Source organism: Suricata suricatta, chromosome 7 (genome assembly GCF_006229205.1).
Source record: "Suricata suricatta isolate VVHF042 chromosome 7, meerkat_22Aug2017_6uvM2_HiC, whole genome shotgun sequence".
NCBI lineage: Eukaryota > Metazoa > Chordata > Mammalia > Carnivora > Herpestidae > Suricata > Suricata suricatta.
Window position 1 is genome coordinate 43,977,374 of NC_043706.1, and position 19,323 is coordinate 43,996,696.

At 41.6% G+C, this 19,323-nt stretch overlaps 1 protein-coding gene across 1 annotated transcript in view; it reads left to right on the forward strand.

Annotated features, from left to right (window-relative positions):
• The window catches only part of ADGRF2 (adhesion G protein-coupled receptor F2), a 37,825-nt gene that overhangs the window by 15,812 nt on the left and 2,690 nt on the right, over positions 1–19,323 (forward strand). Inside the window, exons 3-8 of the mRNA XM_029945038.1 lie at positions 3,249–3,288; positions 3,966–4,117; positions 6,532–6,765; positions 7,940–9,301; positions 14,695–14,736; positions 16,960–17,019. Of these exons, the coding sequence (XP_029800898.1) occupies positions 3,249–3,288; positions 3,966–4,117; positions 6,532–6,765; positions 7,940–9,301; positions 14,695–14,736; positions 16,960–17,019 (1,890 nt within the window). The remainder of the gene's footprint in view (positions 1–3,248; positions 3,289–3,965; positions 4,118–6,531; positions 6,766–7,939; positions 9,302–14,694; positions 14,737–16,959; positions 17,020–19,323) is intronic.

Genomic DNA, 19,323 nt, shown 5'->3' on the forward strand with positions numbered 1-19,323 from the left:
CAGTCAGCCAAGCACCCCTGGAGTTTCACTTTAAAGTGCATTAGAGACCATGGCTCTCTCAGGATGAGTTTAGGGTGTCACTTCCCTACACCCTCCATCCTCCTTTGCCTTTTCCACATGCGTATGGGCCGGCATGGTGGAAAGAACAGTGTTGTAGGATTGAGAAGAGCTGGGTTCTATTTCCAGCTTTAAGAGGAGCCCTCTGCACATTTTTGCATAAATCACCTTGTCTATCAAGGATGCGCTTTCCTTATTTATAAAATAAGAAGGTCTTTCAAAACTCAGAAAATGCCATTGTGTTATTCTTGTTGGGTCAAGAGCCTTTAAGTCTTCCAGGTATAAAATAATGCTTGAATCTGTAGATTGTGAAGTGAGAAGTCATCTTAGCTCAGTGCTTTGAAGGATGTTGTATTTCATGAGTCATTGGTGATACATACCTTCTTACCTTAGACAGACCCTAGATGCTCAATTCAGATTCTCCATAAATTCTTGTTTGGTAGAGAAAATGGAAGTTTTGGGCTTGTTTCTTGATAACACAGAGAGAAGCAATATTGTGAAGGAGAAAGGGACATGAATTCTACATGTTAGTCATACAGCTGAGTCATTGAATTTCTAGTACCTTCCCTAGTGGTTTAGATTTTAGAATGCAAGTTGGAGAAATGGACCATGGTTTTACCCATCCACTAGAGAGCAAACTTCTAGTACAAAAACAGGAAGTTTCAGTGTTTCTCTCTCTCCCTACGCACACACACACACACACATGCGCGTGCACATGCATGTCAGTATATACATACAAACTAATATGTATATGCACACATATGTACAAGACACAGACGTAGCATTTTAGGAGGGTATAAAAAACACAATACAAAATCCATGTTCTTGAGGAACATAAAATGTAACTGAGGAGATAATATGCATATATAAAAATGGTTTGATAGTGAAAAGCAGGAAGGTGAGTATATGTGAAGCATTGAATGAGTGGTATGATGGTGCAGACAACAAATCCTACAGGAGACAGAGAGGGAAGGATGTATCATTTCAAACTGGAAAGGCTTCTTGGAAGAGACAAACTTGAACTTTGTATTAATAGGTATTCAGAGAATAATAACAGGGGCTAAATCTTAAATACCACTTACAATATTCGAGGCCCCATTCTAAGTGTTTCCCATAGATGATCTCATTTATTCTTCATTAACGTGCTCTGAGGTATCATACAATTATAATAGTATCATTCTTACCCTACTTTATGGAAGAGGAAACTAGGGCCCAGAGAGACGGACTTTTTCAACGTCTCAAGTAATGGTGTTGGGATTTGAACCCAGGTGGTCTGCTCCAAGAATACACCCCTTGACCAAATGAGATACTGCTGCTCAGTGAGGGGTCCAGTCTGATCTGAATGGCTGGGATGTAGGGGGGTTTTAATCAGGAGGAGTGGGAAATGCTCATGATAGAGGGAAGAAAGATTTGAAGAGAGTTCTGTTAAAGAAAAAGAATACAGGGATGTCTGGATGGCTGAGTCGGTTAAGCATCCAATTCTTGATTTCGGCTCAAGTCATGATCTCATGGTTCGGGAGATTGAGCCAAAGTCTGGCTTTGTGCTGATAGGGTGGAGTCTGCTTGGAGTTTTCTCTCTCTCTCTCTCTCTCTCTCTCTCTCTCTCTCTCTCAATCTGTCTCTCTCTCTCTCTCCCCCTGCCCCTCTTCCACTCTCTCTCTCAAAATAAAATAAAAATAAAGTTTTTTTTTAAAAAAGAAAAATAATACAAAATTACAAGTACAAAATTGAGGGCAAGATGAGAATCTACTTAGGAAAGTAATTACAACAAATTCAAATTTAAGAATGCTGAAGGGAATTAGATTCAGTAATTATTCAGCATTATTCAGTAATAAATTCAGTAAAATAACAATATACATATATATATTACATTGACAGTTTTATTTAATTTTTTAAATATAACATTATCAAATTGGCTTACACACAACACTCAGTGCTCATCCCAGCAAGTGCTCTTCTCAGTGGCCATCACCCACTTTCCCCTCTCCTCTACCCCCCATCAACCCTCAGTTTGTTCTCTGTATTTAAGAGTCTATTATGGTTTGCCTCCCTCCCTCTCTGTTCGTAACTATTTTATCCCCTTCCCTTCCCTCATAGTCTTCTCTTAAGCTTCTCAAGATCCATATATGAGTGAAAACATGGTATCTGTATTTCTCTGACTCACTTCACTCCAGTTCCATCCACATTGCTGCAAATGGCATCAACTGATGGATGGATAAAGAAGATGTGGTTTATATACACAGTGGAGTACTACTTGCCAGTGAGAAAGAATAAAATAACAATATTTTAATTCATGAACTGCCCACATTTTTGTCTCTGCATTTTTGGCTGCATGCTTGCATGCCAATAATTTTATATTTTTATACTGAAAAAAGAAAAATTACTCAGTTTTCACTCTAGCATTGCTGATTCAATTTGTTTTTATTACTGCTAGTTTAGAAGAATATCTTTCAGCTTCTCACTTCATTATTAGTAACACTATGTAAATGTGTAAGACTTTTGTCAACTCTGGGAAAATGTCTACTGAGTTTCTTTCATATATGACCTGCAAAGAGTCCAGAACACTTAGAATTTTCTTGTTCTGTGACCAATTGTAAATACCCTTAGAGTAAACACCACTTTTGTGTTGATGTTCTCCTTGTAATGTGCTAATGACTGCAAGCTACATAAATATATACTATTAAATTCAAACTAGATTATCCCCAACTCAACTTCTACTTCTCCAGATTCCATAAATAGCCATAGCCTAAGGCTATCCAAAATGAGGGAGAATGTGAAGGAAGGAAAGGTGGGGTGGCAAAAAATTGTGGTCTGAACAGATGGTGGTGAAGCTATTTTGCTTTTGAAATTTTAAGAAAATATATGACCATGTGACCACATTGCTAGACCCTCTCTCAGTGCATAGAGGGGGCCCCTACACACTAGGGATTCCACAGCCTAACCTTCAGTAGTCTCCATGTAAGTTTGCCTTTGATCCTGGTGTACCTTTGCTCAGCTCCTGCTGAGTAGCAGTGGGAAAAAGCCATCCAGGCTGATGAGAAAATGGGGCCATGAGTTGTGATCTCAGTGTTTGGAGGCATCTTGGCATCAGAGCTGAGTCTGATGTGGCTGTTAGTCTGTGACTAATGTGAATCATTGGGCTAGCATATCAACAATTAATTTTCATGTGAATTTTGATTTTCCCTTTCTAGGTTGGTGACAAAAGCAAGGAGATGTCTACCAGGCCACACGGTATGTCGGCAGTGGTTAGTCATCAAACAAGCTTTTATGTTCATTATTGTGCTAGAGAGCCATGCTCATGGCATGGCAGATGTGACACCTTGATAGCTTGCATTTGGACTGTTGATTTTTCTCCTATTAAGTTGTACCTATGACCCCGGCTCCCCTCTCCTCCCAGCACCCTCTGCTCCTGGCCTGAGAGTTCTTTGCCATAAACTCTTCCAAGTGAGCTGACTCAGACTGGAGCAGTGGCTAGAACAGGTCTATGAGAGCTTGTTCGTAACATAACTCATTATGAAGTTCTGGAGCTGAGAGCTTTCTCCCAGCGTTTATACGGTGCTGGGAAGCTGGAGGAGTTATAGGAGGTGTCCAGGAGGTTCCTGTGGGGTGTAACAGACCTAGCAGACTAAACACGGGCTCCTGCTTCTCACTTCAACTGGGATAGTTCCACTTTTATCTGTTTTACACGTTTGAGTTCTGGATAACATTTTATTGGAAGCAATAGGTGTTTGTCACTGAAATGATAGGAGGATCACTGATCTATTTCAATCTTTCTCCACTTTGCAAAGAAAACACGCCTGATGTCCACAGGATTTATGTGCCATCACTGTGCTGACATCTTGGTGATTGGCTCGAGCAGCCTGAGCCCCAACCTCTCCATCTAACGCTGATACCTTTTGTTTCCCCAGGTGTATGTGATGGCGCATGTGTGGACAACTCCCACTGCAGTCAACCTTGCCCTCCAGACACTCAGGGAAACATGGGGTTTTCATGCAGGCAAAAGAAATGGCACAAGCTCACTGAAACCTGTCAGACTCTTAATGCCTTCAACATCTTTGAGGTAATATCCTTTCTCTCACACACAGAGTGGAGCCCCCAATTAGCAATGCATTGCACAGTCAATAAGAGAGAGGGAGAGCATAAGGCAGGGTTGGTAGGCAAGTGCGTTTGTACATGAATCCATGAACATGCTCATCTTCTCTCTCTGCACAAAACCAGAGATCCTAGCTATGGGCATCGAAATGTTTGAGCTCTGATCTCCCACACACTTCATGACACAAAGAAACCTGATTTTCAGGTCAGAGCTAGAAGAGCTTTCTAGAAGGATCATGGCCTACTTCTCCATCTTTGCTCTTAGATTTTTAAAATGTTTTTTAAAATTTATTTTGAGGTAGAGAAAGCACATGTGGGGAAGGAGCAGACAGAGAGGGAGAGAGAATACCAAGCAGGCTCTGCACTGACAGTGCAGAGCCCAATGGAGGGCTTGGATTCACGAACTGTGAGGTCATGACCTGAGCTGAAGTTGGATGCTTAACTGACTGGGCCACCCAGACTCCCCAGCTCTTAGCTTTTAAATACGGAGTTGTGACACTCAGAGTAGCCTTTGGTGACCAGCTGCATGGGCAACCTTGAGAATATTTAGATATGCAGAATTCAGACCCCATCCCAGACCTGTTGAATCTGAATTTTCATGTTATCAAGATCCTCAGGTGATTTCTATACTCAGTAAAGCATGAGAAGCAAGCCAACCTAAAGGGAAGGACTTCATTATCAAACAAGAAAACACATTTCCATATGTACTTAAGTTATTATACATTTTTAAAAATCAAATTTTGATAAAGTTAAGACATACTTTTTCTTCTCTTTTTGTTTCATTTACTCCTCTTCTTTTTTGTTTTTTTGTAATTTGCTTTTAATGTTTATTTATTTTTGAGAGAGAGAGAGAGAGAGAGAGAGACAGAGTATGAACGGGGAAGGGCAGAGAGAGAGGGAGACCCAGAATCTGAAGCAGGCTCCATGCTCTGAGCTCTCAGATATGGGGCTTGAACTCACAAGCAGTGAGATCAGACCTGAACCTAAGTCAGATGCTTAACCGACTGAGCCACCCAGACACCTCCTTTTTTTTACTTCTCTTCTAACAGAGGCTTTACCCTTTCTGAAGTTCAACTCCTGATTCCTTCTGAGGAGCCAGTGTTTTAACATCACTTCAGTCCCTGGAACATCCCCATTTAGTGGTTTTGAGTGTGGCCGGGGGGTGGGGGGGTGAGGGGGGAGTGCCAGTGGGTACTTCACCTGAAGTCCCTGACCAGACTTCAGAAGGCCACCCTCTCCAGGGTGTCTATCACCAGGCCCAACCCTAATCTGAGGGACCTACGCAAAGATACACACAGAGAGCCACATACCATATCTAAATGCTGTAATCAGTTTACAGACAGATAAGTAAAAGATATTCTGCTGGCCTCCCCTCCCAGATTCCATCTTGCATCTGTAGTGTGGTGGAAAGCCAAGGCCACATGTTCATAACCCTGAAAACAGGGCCCAGTGGTGGCACCCTGGTGTCATGGTCCATCCTTGGTAGCATAGACTTAGGGGAGAGGCCTACGAAGGCCCTGGAAGTGGACTTGGGGTTGCTAAGCAAGGGTTTTGAGTGTCCAGATGCAGGGACATGAGTTCTGAGTAGGCATATCCTCTAGGTCCAGGCAGACTTTTTGTCCTGTGAAGGGCAGACTAAAGGAGGCTAGAAAGGGGTCCTTTAGAGAGAGGGCTGGCAATTATTTTTCCGTCAAAGTCCAGATAGTTAATATTTTAGTGCTTGTGGGTCATGGGGTCTCTTTTGCGAGTGTTCGACCATGCTGTTGTAGCATGAAAGCAGCCATAGACAATACTTAAATGAATGAGCATATTGGGTTCCAATAAAGCTTTACAAAAAACAGGCAGCCAGTCGGGGACCATGTTTGCTGCTCCTGCACTGAAGTGTGGGCCCCAGAGCCTGAATCTGTAGGAGATACTGTTCATCGTTGTTTTCAGTCATTCTTTTGTCTTGGTGTCAGTTGATTCATCCAAATCTAGTTCAGAATTTCTGTTTTTAAAATATGCATGTGCCTCATGCTTTGCCCCTCAGGAATAGTAAAAATAAGCTTAAATGACACTAGAAATGTATCTATGTGCACAGGACATATATACAATAAACAGTCACAGAATCGGTCTGAAGTGGCATGCTAAAGTTAGCATGTACTCTCTGGAGGGAAGGGATTAAGGAGCAGACAGCTGGCAGGCTGGGACTTTCCTTTTCTGTTCATGTGCCTTGGTATTGGGCAAAATATTCCATAGCAAATGTGACTTTGAAGATGTAAAATTGAAAAACACCATGTAACATACAATTGTGTGATAAGGCTGTCCTCAATGTTTGTGAAGATGCTTTTATATTCAAAACAAATGTAACATAGTCAAAACTTTCTTTTTGCCATTTCTCAGCCAAATTTATATTCGATCCAAGCAGCAGGAGAAAGAACAAAAGTAAATGAGTCTACCAGAAAGTCTGAGACCATCACAGACATGCTGATGCAAAGGTGTCCGGAGGATTTGTCCTGTGTAATCAGGAACATCCGGAACTCTCCACGGATCCCTGGAAACATTGCTGTCATTGTGCAGCTCTTACACAACATATCCACGGTGCTATTGACAGGTGTCGACAAGGCAAAGATGCAGGTGAGTGGCCTTGATTTGGTAGGATGATACCTCAGTGGAAAGGAATGCGGGTTAATTGGAGTATTCAGTAGGCATTTTGGGATCCGAGGACCCCCTCTTTCACATCAGTGTCTGTAATGCCTAGCATAACAATAAGTGTTCAATAAATGCTCAATAAATGTTCACTGAACAATGAACAAAGGAAGTGGAAAAGTGAACAGTCTCCATCAGTAAGCATTTAGAGACAGCACTTACTGGGTGCTGGAGCAAACACTGCAGTCAGCTTTTCCAGTGTGTAGTTTGGCTACTGGAAACCTCTAAGAACGATTCTGGTGCCTGAAGAGAGACTTTTACTTTTATTTGTGAGTCAGAACAATAAATTACTAAATTGGAAAATGACTGAATGCAAAGAAGACAGCCATACATATGTGCTGCGGAAGTGTGAAATGGGACTGGACTCTTTTCTTATAAATAATGGGTTTTTAAAAAAAGTTTTATCTATCTATCTATCTATCTATCTATCTATCTATCTATCTATCTATCTATCTTTTATTTAGAGTGTATGCAAGTGGGCAAAGGACAGAGAAAGGGAGAGAGAGAATCTCAAGCAGGCTCTGTGCTGTCGGCATAGAGCCTGACATGGGGCTCAATCTCATGAACTGTGAGATCATGACCTGAGCCAAAATCCAGAACCAGATGCTTAACTGACTGAGTCACCCAGGTGCCCCTTAGTTTTGATCTTTGAGGCAGAGGACAAAAAGTAGGTTTAGCCTCTGGGGTTACTTGCCAGTTCATTATGTTCCTGCACAGAGTCCTGCACACAGTTGGGATTTAATAGAGGTCAATTGCATGATGGGTAATTGCTGGCTTTGCCAGGGTGTGAAGTGGGATCGATGATGTCCATGAGCCTGGAGAAGGCTGCCCACCTGGCTGCCTCACAGGGAGACATTGCATGTACGACACAAGGGCAGTTCCCTCCTTGCTCTATGCCTCAACTCAAATTCTGGGGATCTCATTACGATGCTGATTCTGACTCATTAGGTCTAGGGTGCGCTCTGAGATTCCATATTTCTAAGAAGTCGCCAGGGGAGGTCTATGCTGCTGGGCGGAGGACCACACTGTATAGAAGTGAATCGTGACTGTCTGGGAAGATTCACAGAGCAGCTCAGTATTAATGCTGGTTCTTCCTTGGCAGAGTTACAGCATCATGGCCAACCACATTCTTAACAGCAAAAGCATCTCAAACTGGACCTTCATCCCGGACAGAAATAGCAGCTGGGTCCTGCTACACTCAGTCAATTCCTTTGCAAGAAAGCTATTTATAAATAAATATCCGATAAACATATCAGATGTCTTCATTCATACTATGGGCACCGCCATATCCCCAGACAACCCTGGGAAGAATTTCACTTTTTCCATGAAAGTTAATGACACCAGCAGTGATATCACTGGGCAGGTGCTGATCAGTAGGGATGAACTTCAGAAGGTGCCTACTCTTTCTCAGGCCATCAGCATTGCATTTCCAACTCTTGGGGCCATCTTAGAAGCCAGTCTTTTGGAAAATGTCACTGTGAATGGACTAGTCTTGTCTGTCATTTTGCCCAAGGAACTTAAAAGAATCTCACTGATTTTTGAAAAGATCAACAAGTCAGAGCAGAAGAGGACACAGTGTGTTGGCTGGCACTCCTTGGAGAGCAGATGGGACCAGCAGGCCTGTCAAATAATTCAAGAAAACTCCCAGCAAGCTGTTTGCAAATGTAGGCCAAGCAAGTTGTTTACCTCTTTCTCCATCCTTATGTCACCCCACATCTTGGAAAGCCCGATCCTGACTTATATCACGTACATAGGCCTGGGCATTTCTGTTTGCAGCTTGATCCTTTGCTTGTCCATTGAGGCCTTGGTCTGGAGCCAAGTGACAAAGACAGAGATCTCGTACTTACGCCATATATGCATTGCTAACGTTGCGGCCACCTTGCTGATGGCCGACGTGTGGTTCATTGTGGCTTCATTTCTTAGCAGTCCAGTGACACACCACAATGGGTGTGTGGCAGCAACATTTTTTGTTCATTTCTTCTACCTTTCTGTATTTTTCTGGATGCTTGCCAAGGCACTCCTTATCCTCTATGGAATCCTGATTGTCTTCCATACACTGCCCAAGTCAGTCCTGGTGGCAGCTCTCTTTTCAATCAGCTATGGGTGCCCTTTGGTCATTGCTGCTATCACAGTTGCTGTCACTGAGCCCGGCAAAGGCTACCTGCGGCCTGAGGCCTGCTGGCTCAACTGGGACATGACCAAGGCCCTCCTGGCCTTTGTGGTCCCAGCTCTGGCCATTGTGGTAGTAAACCTGGTCACAGTCACTTTGGTGATTGTCAAGACCCAGCGACCCGCCATTGGCAGTTCCATGTTCCAGGAGGTGAGAGCCATTGTGAGAATCAGTAAGAATATTGCCATCCTCACACCACTGCTGGGACTGACCTGGGGGTTCGGAATAGCCACGGTCATTGAAGATAGCAACCTGGCCTTCCACATTATCTTCTCCATGCTCAATGCATTCCAGGTAAGTCTAGATGCTACTGACCAAGTACTAAGGAAGAGAATTCAGGAAGAAGTTTTGTGATCAGGAGCTTTTGAAATCATATTTCTTTCTTTTTTAAAAATTTATTTATTTATTTTGAGAGAGAGAGAGACAGCACATGCAGGAGAGAGGCAGAGAGAGGGAGAGAGAGAAAGAGAAAATCCCAAGCAGGCTCCACACTGTTAGTGCAGCGCTTGATGTGGGATTCAAACTTATGAACCCTGGGATCATGACCTGAGCAAACCCAAGACTCAGATACTCAACCAATTGATCCCAGGCATCCCTTGGAATCATATGTCTTTATAAAAGACAATAGATGTGGAGTAGAACATTAAGTGAGGAAATAAACTCCTTTTTTCCCCAGAAAGGTCTGGATTCAAATCTTGACTCTCTCGTTTACTAATGTATACCATTCTTTTGAGATATTTGATTAACTTTTTTGAGCCATATTTTTCTCAATTATAAAATGAGTAGAATACTGAAATAAAATGACCAAAAGGCCATGAATAGCACAACAGTTGGCTGAACTGCTACTGTTTACAAACTAAATACCATGACTTTCCCCAAATCTAGGTACCTAACTGGTGGTATTAAAATGTGTATATTCAGTGTATTTATTTCCATTTAGAATTTGTGATTCCCATTGGAAGCCATCTTATTTTAATGAGACAAGTCCTACAGAATGATATTAAAGACAGTTTCTCTTCTTTTCTCTCATCTCTATGAATTAAGCAGTGTTCACGGTTTCATGCGTATCATTGCAAACTTTTTATGCTCATATGCAAATATATTTTCATCTAATAGGTTAAAATATACATTATTATGCACCTTACTTTTTCACTTAAAAATACGTCTTATACTTTTACAAAATAGCATCTTATCAGGTTACCATGTAGAACTATGACAACATAGTATCCCATATTTGATAATTCCCTACTTGACTGAATTTTATTTTATTTTTCTTCTTTTTTTCTGTCACAGTGTATCAATTAACCAAAGTTTATTATACTGAATGTTAAATATGTGGATAGAAAATAATTGGTAAGAAAGCTTTATCCTTCTAAAGACGTTTAAAATAATCCTTTTTTCTGAGTGCATGCTTATTTGGAAATAAATTTATCTAATGGATAATAGAGATTTTTATCAAATATTTTCTCCTTTTTCTTTTTTAAGACTTACGTATAAATGAATTCATTTACTTTTTTATTTTTATTTATTTTTTTATTTACTTTTTAAAAATGTTTATTTATTTTTAAGACAGAGAGAGACAGAGTGTGAGCGGGGGAGGGGCAGAGAGAGAGAGGGAGACACAGAATCTGAAGCAGGCGTCAGGCTCTGAGCTGTCAGTGCAGAGCCTGATGCAGGACTCAAACCCACAAACTGTAAGATCATGACCTGAGCCGATGTTGGATGCTTAACCAACTGAACCGCATAGACATCCCAATGATTTCATTTAAAAATAAACATTTTGATGGCTTGGAGAACACGATTAATTATAATAATGGTGCATTGTCTTTGGGATCTCTGTTTTTATGCATTTCTATAGAAAATATGAATAGTATCGTATATTTTTTGTGTAGCTCTTACCCAGGTGTATGTGGCTAATCATGGATAGGGCTGGGAGAACAACCTAGTATTCTTAAATATCTATTCAGCATATCCCATGGCTATTTGTCAGGAACCCTTAAGGAGCTGATGTATCTACTTCTCAACATTTCCCTTTCCTTGTCACCTGGTCAGGTTGGGGGAGGGGGATCTTTACTGCGATTTTTGTTTGGACTAGGCTCTGAGTGCTTGCATTTTGGTGCCATGAGTTCCTTTATCTATCATGAGAGGATCAGCTTGTAATTTTAACTCAGTTTTTGCCTTGACTCCCGGCAAGGGGGATGGAACTCATGTAAATGCCAGTACTGACGGATGTGAGAAGCTGACAGCAGGGTGTGGGTGAAGGGTAGACACTTGGCTCTGGGCACTGATAGGCATTAGGCACTGGTGTGCTGGAGTTGGTTTGTACTGGCTCAGAGAGATGACTTCTATTTTTAGGAAATTTGCAAAGGGACATGATTAAAAATTAAATATATAAACTTGTAATTAAATAAAACAATGGCTTTGGTTTAAGGTCATACATCCTCCAAATGTGTTACTTCCTAATTATTTGTCTACACTTTAGTATGCTGGTGAGGTTATTTGCATGTGTTCTATCTATATGGTGGAAAGACTGTATAATGATGTGCCCATCTCTTTTTAACTCCACGCTCAGTGATGTCACGTTGCTAGATTTAAATCAGCCAGGGTGGGAGTATTTAAATGGAGACTGTTAAGTGCTTCAAATTAGGAGAGCTGATTATTGCTACCTACCAGACCTGTGGACCAGTGCATCCTCAACATGTCCAGTGTTGGAGGAGAGAAAGGAGAGCCACAGATCTGTTGAGGTGGAAGACACAATCAAGTGAATGGAGGGAAGCAGGACAAGCAGAGTCTTAGGATGAATCCAGCTGAGGGGCAGCTGGGGCTGATAGAGAAGCTAGGGGAGAGACCCCTAATCACCCTGGGAGGTCCAGAAGATTAGAAGAAAGACCTTTCTGGAGCTTTCTTGGTCCTAGCCCCATGTAAACACCTCTATTGGTTTTAAAGCTCAATCACCCCCTTTACCAGGGGATAATTATTATGTAGTCAATTGCTGACTTGACTTCTCATTCGTAATCCACAATTTCTGGTTGGCATCCTCTTTCTTGTATTTACTGAATACAACTGTACATACAGTTCCATATTCCTTCCATAGCAGTAACTGTAGGCTGAGTAAGGTGTGGGAGACCCCTTCAAAGCCGTTTTGGTGGGAGAAAGTAAATGTCTCAGTCCACCTGGGCTGCTGTAACAAAAATACCATAGATTCGGTGACTTATAAAAAATAGAAATTTATTTCTCACAGTTCTGGATCCTGGGAAGTCCAAGATAAAGGCACATACATACTCATGGAGAGAGCTTGCTTCTTGCCTCGCAGATGGATAGCCATCTTCTTGCTAGAACATCACATAGCAGAAGGGGCAAGAGAACCTTTTGGGGTCTCTTTTGTAAGCACACTAACCCCTTTCATGAGGCCCCCACCCTTGTGACCTAATTACCTTCCAAATGCCTCCAAATACCTTCACATTGGGTATTAGGATTTAACATATAAATGGAGAGGATACGAACATGTCTTCCATAGCAGTAAAGCATGTATTTTAAAACCTGGGAGAACACCTTAACATTTATCTGCTCAAATTAAGCTTTATCTACTAAGAGGGATGCAATGAATCTACTGCCAGTGAATTTTTATCAATCAGATACTAAGCCTTTGACTAATAATCTATCCAAATTTTCTGAATGATAACTCTTCCTAAGGTGGGACCAATGAAAATTGACTGAAACATGTCCCTGTTACATATTTATGAGTGTACAAATGCAGGTTGCATAATAAAGCAGTTAAACACACACAGAGATGTAGATACAGGCACACACACAAATAGAGACACACATTTATTGAGTCCTTATTGTGTGTCAAGCATAATGCTAAATGTTGGAGATATGGATATAAGTAGTGTAGTCTCAAGAAGTTGAAAATCTTACAATCAGAGAAATTCCTCTTCGTCCTTTAGCCAAAGGAATCCATTTTTTAGAAGAAACGGGCTAAACTTACAGTTCCTAGATATTTTATAAATTTAATTCCTGGGCAAAATTCATAGAGATTCTGATTTAAAATGTATTCCTAGCACCAAGACCAGACCTGGCTGTATTTGTTCCAAGCATCTTGATATAAATGATGCTTTGTAACCTATATGACTGTGCCAGCGATGACATTTTCTGGTAGACACAATGACAGATTTCAAGAGTTATCTTATAGGCTAAGAGTGTCACACAGAAGAGCAATCTGATGGAAAGTCTCCAACCTTTGGAGTGCTTGCTGGACTGGCTGAAGGGAGAGGTGGGTTTAGTATGTTTGGGGGAATGGGTGAGATTCATGGCCAGCACTGGTCCCTGTGAAGTCCTCTACCTCTCAGCTGAGCTTTTACAAATGGAGGTAGCAGTGGGTTTGATACTGCTCTTGCTGAAGACCACCTGCTTGCCACATCTTTATGGCATCATTTATATTAAACCCATGTGTCCTAACAGGCACCTGCCCAGCTAAGGGTTCACGTTCGATTATGAGATCGAAGCAGCTTAACAGAGGGATGGTGTGCTAATAAAATGTCATTATCTCACTTCTCTCAGGCCAGAACCTGAGTAACCACACCTTCAGGAAGAGTTGTCTAATGAATGTTGCCATCTATGACATGTTGAAAGTCGAATCTCTGAGTTTCTTTCTACTTGTCTGAAAAAATGGGATCAATTCTTTCCCTTATTTCTTCCAGAGTGTTTTGAGCTAGTTCGAATGGACTGTAACTAGAAGATGAACAGCCTCTTTTTGACTTTAATGGGGTCTCTTTTTGAATGGATGGCATGGGGTATGAGAGCTATAAGTCCCTCTATGTCATCATATTTGGAGCATTTGTTTCTGAGCACATGTTATGTGCTTGGAAGCTCAATCTGTTTTGTGTCTTAGTTTTCTGAGGGCTCATGTAGTTGACTTTTCCTTAAAAATCTTTTTTAGTTCATTTATTTGAGAGAGAGAGAGAGTGAGCAGGGGAGGGACAGAGAGAGAGGGAGAGAAAGGATCCTATGCAAGCTCTGCACTGTCAGCACAGAGCCTGATGCAGGGTTTGAACTCATGAACCGTGAGATCATGACCTGAGCCAAAGTCAATAATAAGATGCTTAATTGACAAAGTCAAGGATGGGAGCTACCCAGGCACCCCTGTACTTGATTTTTCTTTGCACATTTTATAATTTTCTTTGGTTGTGGATGGGGGAAGGAAGTTAAGAATGTTAACAAAAACAGCCTAGCTGTTCTTGCTTTTCTTCTGTGGAAGTTTTTTTCATTATAGTTTGTCCAAAGACTACAAGACTGCTCCATGGCCTAACATCACCTCTGAGTCTTGCTCGGACTAGTGTGTTCTGGTGAGATATATGTTCTGGTGAGCTCCTGATAAATGCAAAATGCTTTTAGTCTACTCTACTTAGAAAGAACTTCCCATAATCTTCTTGTACGAATCACAGGCCTTGGTCTATTGGATTTAGTGCCCTGTCCTAGGTGTCTAGAGTGGTGGCTGGCTCAATGAATATTCACTGAATGTATGAACGTAGGTGCGGTGACTTTAACAGAGTCAAATATTTAATAAATTGTTTTTATTTTAGTTTTTTTAACTAGAAAAGGACTGATGAATACTAGTATTTATTATTATTATTATTATTATTATTATTATTATTTTGTAAATGGTTTTCTTTCCTCTTCTTTCCCAGGGCTTATTCATCTTGGTGTTTGGAACAATCCTGGATCCAAAGGTATTCTAAATTCTTCTTCTCCTTCTCCTCCTTCCTCTTCTTCTTCCCCCTTTTCCTCCTTGTCTTCCTCCTTGTCTTCATTCTCCTCCTCCTCTTCCTTCTTCTTCTTCTTCTTCTTCTTCTTCTTCTTCTTCTTCTTCTTCTTCTTCTTTTTATTCTTCTTCCTCTTCTTCCCCCTTCTCCTCCTTCTCTTACTCTTCTTCTTCTTCCTTTATCCTCCTCCTGCTCCTCTTCTCACATTAACAGTACTTGCCCTGAAATCCTCACTTGGAAAGACCCCTTACTGAGAATCTTTGACTTCAATCATTTGTGCAGACACTTGAACAGGGCCTCACTCTTGTTTATGATGGAAGTAATATCTATCTTGCAAACTCTTACAGAGTCAAGCGTTTTATGTACATTACTTCTCATCCTAAAAACAATCTTGGATATTCTTATATTCCATTTTATGTATAAAGAAACAGACTCAGAATGATTAAACTTGCCCATGATCTCTACAGAGACCCACTCTAACAAGCTAAAGCAGACAGAGGACCCTCCCCCACTCATGTTCTGTTTCTCTCTGTCTCAATAATTAAAAAAACATTAAAAAAATAAAAAAATAAAATTATAATACATAAAGACTCAATGATGTCACAGAATCATACCTGATTAATTGACACAAAGTTGTATATGCCAGTAGTCAAATTTTTACATCAGTAAAAAACAGTGAGCATGTGTCCCCAGGTGTGGTTATTATTAATTTACAAAGTATGTGTTTTGCATATTATGAAACATTAAAAAAAAAAGAAATGTAGGGATGCCTGGGTGGCTCAGTCAGTTAAGCGTCTGACTTTGGCTCAGGTCATGATCTCACCGTTTCTGAGTTCAATCCCTGCGTTGGGCTCTATGCTGACAGTACAGAGGCTGGAGTCTGTTTCAGATCCTGTGTCTACTTCTCTGTCTCTGCCCCTCCCACAGAGAGTGTTCTGTCTGTCTTGTGAAAATGAATAAACATTAAAAAAATTTTTTAAGTTATATTAAAAAAAAGAAAGAAAGAAATGTAAAGAGAAGCTCCAGTATGCCTTCTTATATCCCCATGGATCCTTGAATGCACAGCCCCCAGGCCCCTGGGAGTGTTCCTTCCTCTTAGGAGCCTGTGTGTGACAAAGAATACCACATTTTCTGTGAAGGGTGAAGTCACTCTGAGCTGGAGGACTTAGGCATCCATTAATTGTCAAACCAGGACTATAAGGTCTTGGAAGATGAGTAACACTTGGTAAAGTAGAAGGGGAGATAGAGAAGAAATACAAAGACAGTGCCTGCATTCAGCAAGAGAGATTTAGGGAAAATGACAAGTTGGTCTGGAATCAGGAGACACGAACTCAGGTCTCAACTCTTCTCAGCAGGTCAACTGACTTTGGGTGTCCCTTCATCTTCCGAACTTAATGTCCTTGGTTGTAAAAATGGAAATAATAGTATCTATTTTACAGGATTATTTTTTGGATAAAACATGATGGCAGTGTGAAAAGGACTTTAAAGTGCTTTCTAAAAACAAAATATAAATATACAAAAACATATAACCTAAGAAACAAAATATATTTAACATATTAATATATTATTTTATATAAATATGCCATATTAATATATTAATTTATATTGTGTATTACATTAGTATTAATAAACAATATATCATCATAGACTATATATTATTTAATATATATTAAATAGATTTACATTTCATATTTCTATGTATGTTAGATCTATTTAATATGTATTTAAAAGCAAGATATAATTGTTATTTATTATTCATATTTATTACTCTTATTCTCCATTCCATGCCTTTTGCTATGTTGCGTAAGATTCTTTTTTTTTTTTTTTTTTAGCTATGGCTTGGCCTCTAGAAAGGAGGGTTTAAATAACTGACAGCTATGGGAAATGTTCAACTATTCAAGAGTTCCAAAAAACCACTCCCAATGTTAAGTCAAAGGTTGCTCCAACCCATGACAAAATGTATTTCTTAGTCACTGGGTTCATGTTGACGGTTCCTGAGAACCAGTTTCCTGTGCCAGCCACATCTTCCTTGTGCCTCTCCACCACTTCCCAAACCACTCCCCCAAGTTCCTGATCCCACCGACAGGCCCCAGCTGGTCACACTCCCTGGCCAGTGTTCGCCAGGCCCAAGCATGTGTGATGACTTCTCGTGATTGTTTAAATTCTTAACCCCTTTTGTCCTCTCTCCAGATAAGAGAAGCTTTAAATGGTCGAGTAATTTCTGTAAAATGGATCTCCAGAATGTCAGAGGTAAAGCCTTTATACTCATCATTGCGTTTAGACGTCTGACAAGGTAACGTCAGTATTGGTATTTCTGGCAAATGGACTCGTACTAAACCCGGATCCCCTTAACGCTCTGTGGTATGGGTTTCTCAGAACTGCCAAGGGAGCACCTCTTTGAGCTGTTCAGATTCTTTCTGGAGTGGTGCGACCACATCCAAAGAAATGAAAGTAGACGTAAATGCATTTAGAGGAGATTGGCCAGGTTGGGGAGGGGAAGAAAGCCTGGAGGGACAAACCTCAACCTATGCAGCAGGAGAGCAAGCCTGTGATGAGGCAGGGAAATGAGAGAAGTGAAAATCTCAGCTTCCCGTGATAGACTGTTCATTCTCCACAACTCCAATCGGTCGAACCACATCCACAGTGTGAAAGAGAGTCCAGGGAAACAAATGCTGACCCTACACAAAGAATTTCCTCATAGCTTGATTTTCAAGAGGGGTGACTGCCATCATTACTGGAATTGTCAGGGAAGGTTCAGGGCCTTCTCAGTGGTGTGGTAGAGAAGGCTCTACCATTCAGTAGCCCACGTGTCCTCTCAGTGTTCACTTCCTATGGTATAGAAATCATATATTGTTATGCAAACGTTCACCCCCTCAGCTATTCTGAGTGAGGGAAAAACTAGAAAATGTTTAAATGGCAGCAAAGGGGGAATCAGGGTTGGCCCAGGGAACATACCCAGTCCCTAGAGAAGAGGCAATCTAGAGTTTCACATGTCACCATCTGATGGGATCAATACTATGTCCCGGTGGTCTGTGTTGCAGGAGATGTGCAGGGAGAGGGGTGACCCACCACTGAGGAGCTGGTACCCTGTGGCCCTGAGTAGCAGCATTGCCCCCTAACTCCCATACATCCCTTGCCTTTCTATTCTCTCTCCTTTAGGCCTCCATTTATCTTCCCTCCTTTCTCTTCCCTCTATTTTCCTATCTCCTTTTGTGTTACTCCTACCTAAACTTGGTTCTTCATCTCCAAACCTGGGAGATTGTCGACCCTCTCTATATCCTTTCCACCTGAAATTTGAAAAAGCAAGTTGTACTGAGAATGAATGTCAATAATTACCTAAAGTAGTGGTTCTCAACAGTACCCGAAGATCAGAATCAATTAGGAAGCTTCAAAAAATTTGCCTGGTTCTCACACCTGGAGACTCTAATTGGATTGGTCTGTGCTGTGTCTGCGAGTTTTCCAAGCTCCCCAGGCAGTTCTAATGTAGCCGATGCGAGACCCTCTCATCCACGTCTTCCTCAACTACCTAGCACTGTACATGTTTGCCTCCGACCAGCCTGCCTGGCATAAGTCCCCCCCTACCACCTCAGTGGGTCTGCCCCTGTTCTCAGGAGAGGCTTGGCTCTTCCAGTCCCTTCCAATCGGTCACTGCTCCTTTCTTTATGCATTTGCAGTATTGATCCATTCAGCCACCACTGCTCTATGGTCATCTGCTCTGTGGTCATCTGGCCCACTTTTCTCTGTGTTTGTACATAAAATATAAGGCAGGACTATACCCAGAACTTATAACCAGTTTGTTGGTTGTTTGAGTCAGTGGTGTTCAATGCTGCCTGCACCTTAGAAACATCTAGAGGACTTTTAAAGCATACCACGTTCATGATTCTGATGGGCTGCCAGGGCTATGAAGCCCCAGCCTAGGAACCTGGTAAATTTATCCTGACGTCTTGCAATCCTCCCTCTGTCCACTAGCTTTAGGCTGTTGCAAGTCGGTTTTATCAGCCCTCCTCAGAGGAGGTAGGGCTTATTGTCTGTCTTCTCTCCTGCTTTGCAGACCTCTGCACCCTGTGTAGCAATCCCCTACAGGCCAGACTGAACACTCTCCCCTTGTCACACCTGCCTGCGGGGCGCCAGTCCCAGCTCCCCAAACCCAGGAGAAGAAATGCACTTCTCTGTGCTCATGTGATATTGGGTGTGTTGCGTTCGTCTATGCTCAGGTGGTAATCATTCCACCCCGGAGCCAATGCGTGTTAAGCAATATTTACCTAAAACACGAAGATATTTTAGACTCAGGTACATTATAAAAGGATGACTGTAACATGGAAGATTCCAGCAGGCCAGCTGAGAAAAGCTTTCTGAAGGCTAGGAGGTGTTCTAGACTTGCTCTATCTCTCCAGCCACTCAGCTGCCCCCTCCCCATTTCCCTCCCAAACTAGAGACCCCTCAGGAAAGGGAGCCAGGCCAGGGGGGTGACGACGGATCTCTCACACCAGGCTGTCCCTGTGTTGTTGGAGGTGCTAAAATAAAGAAGGAGGGGGTTGGAGTGAAGGGAAAAAA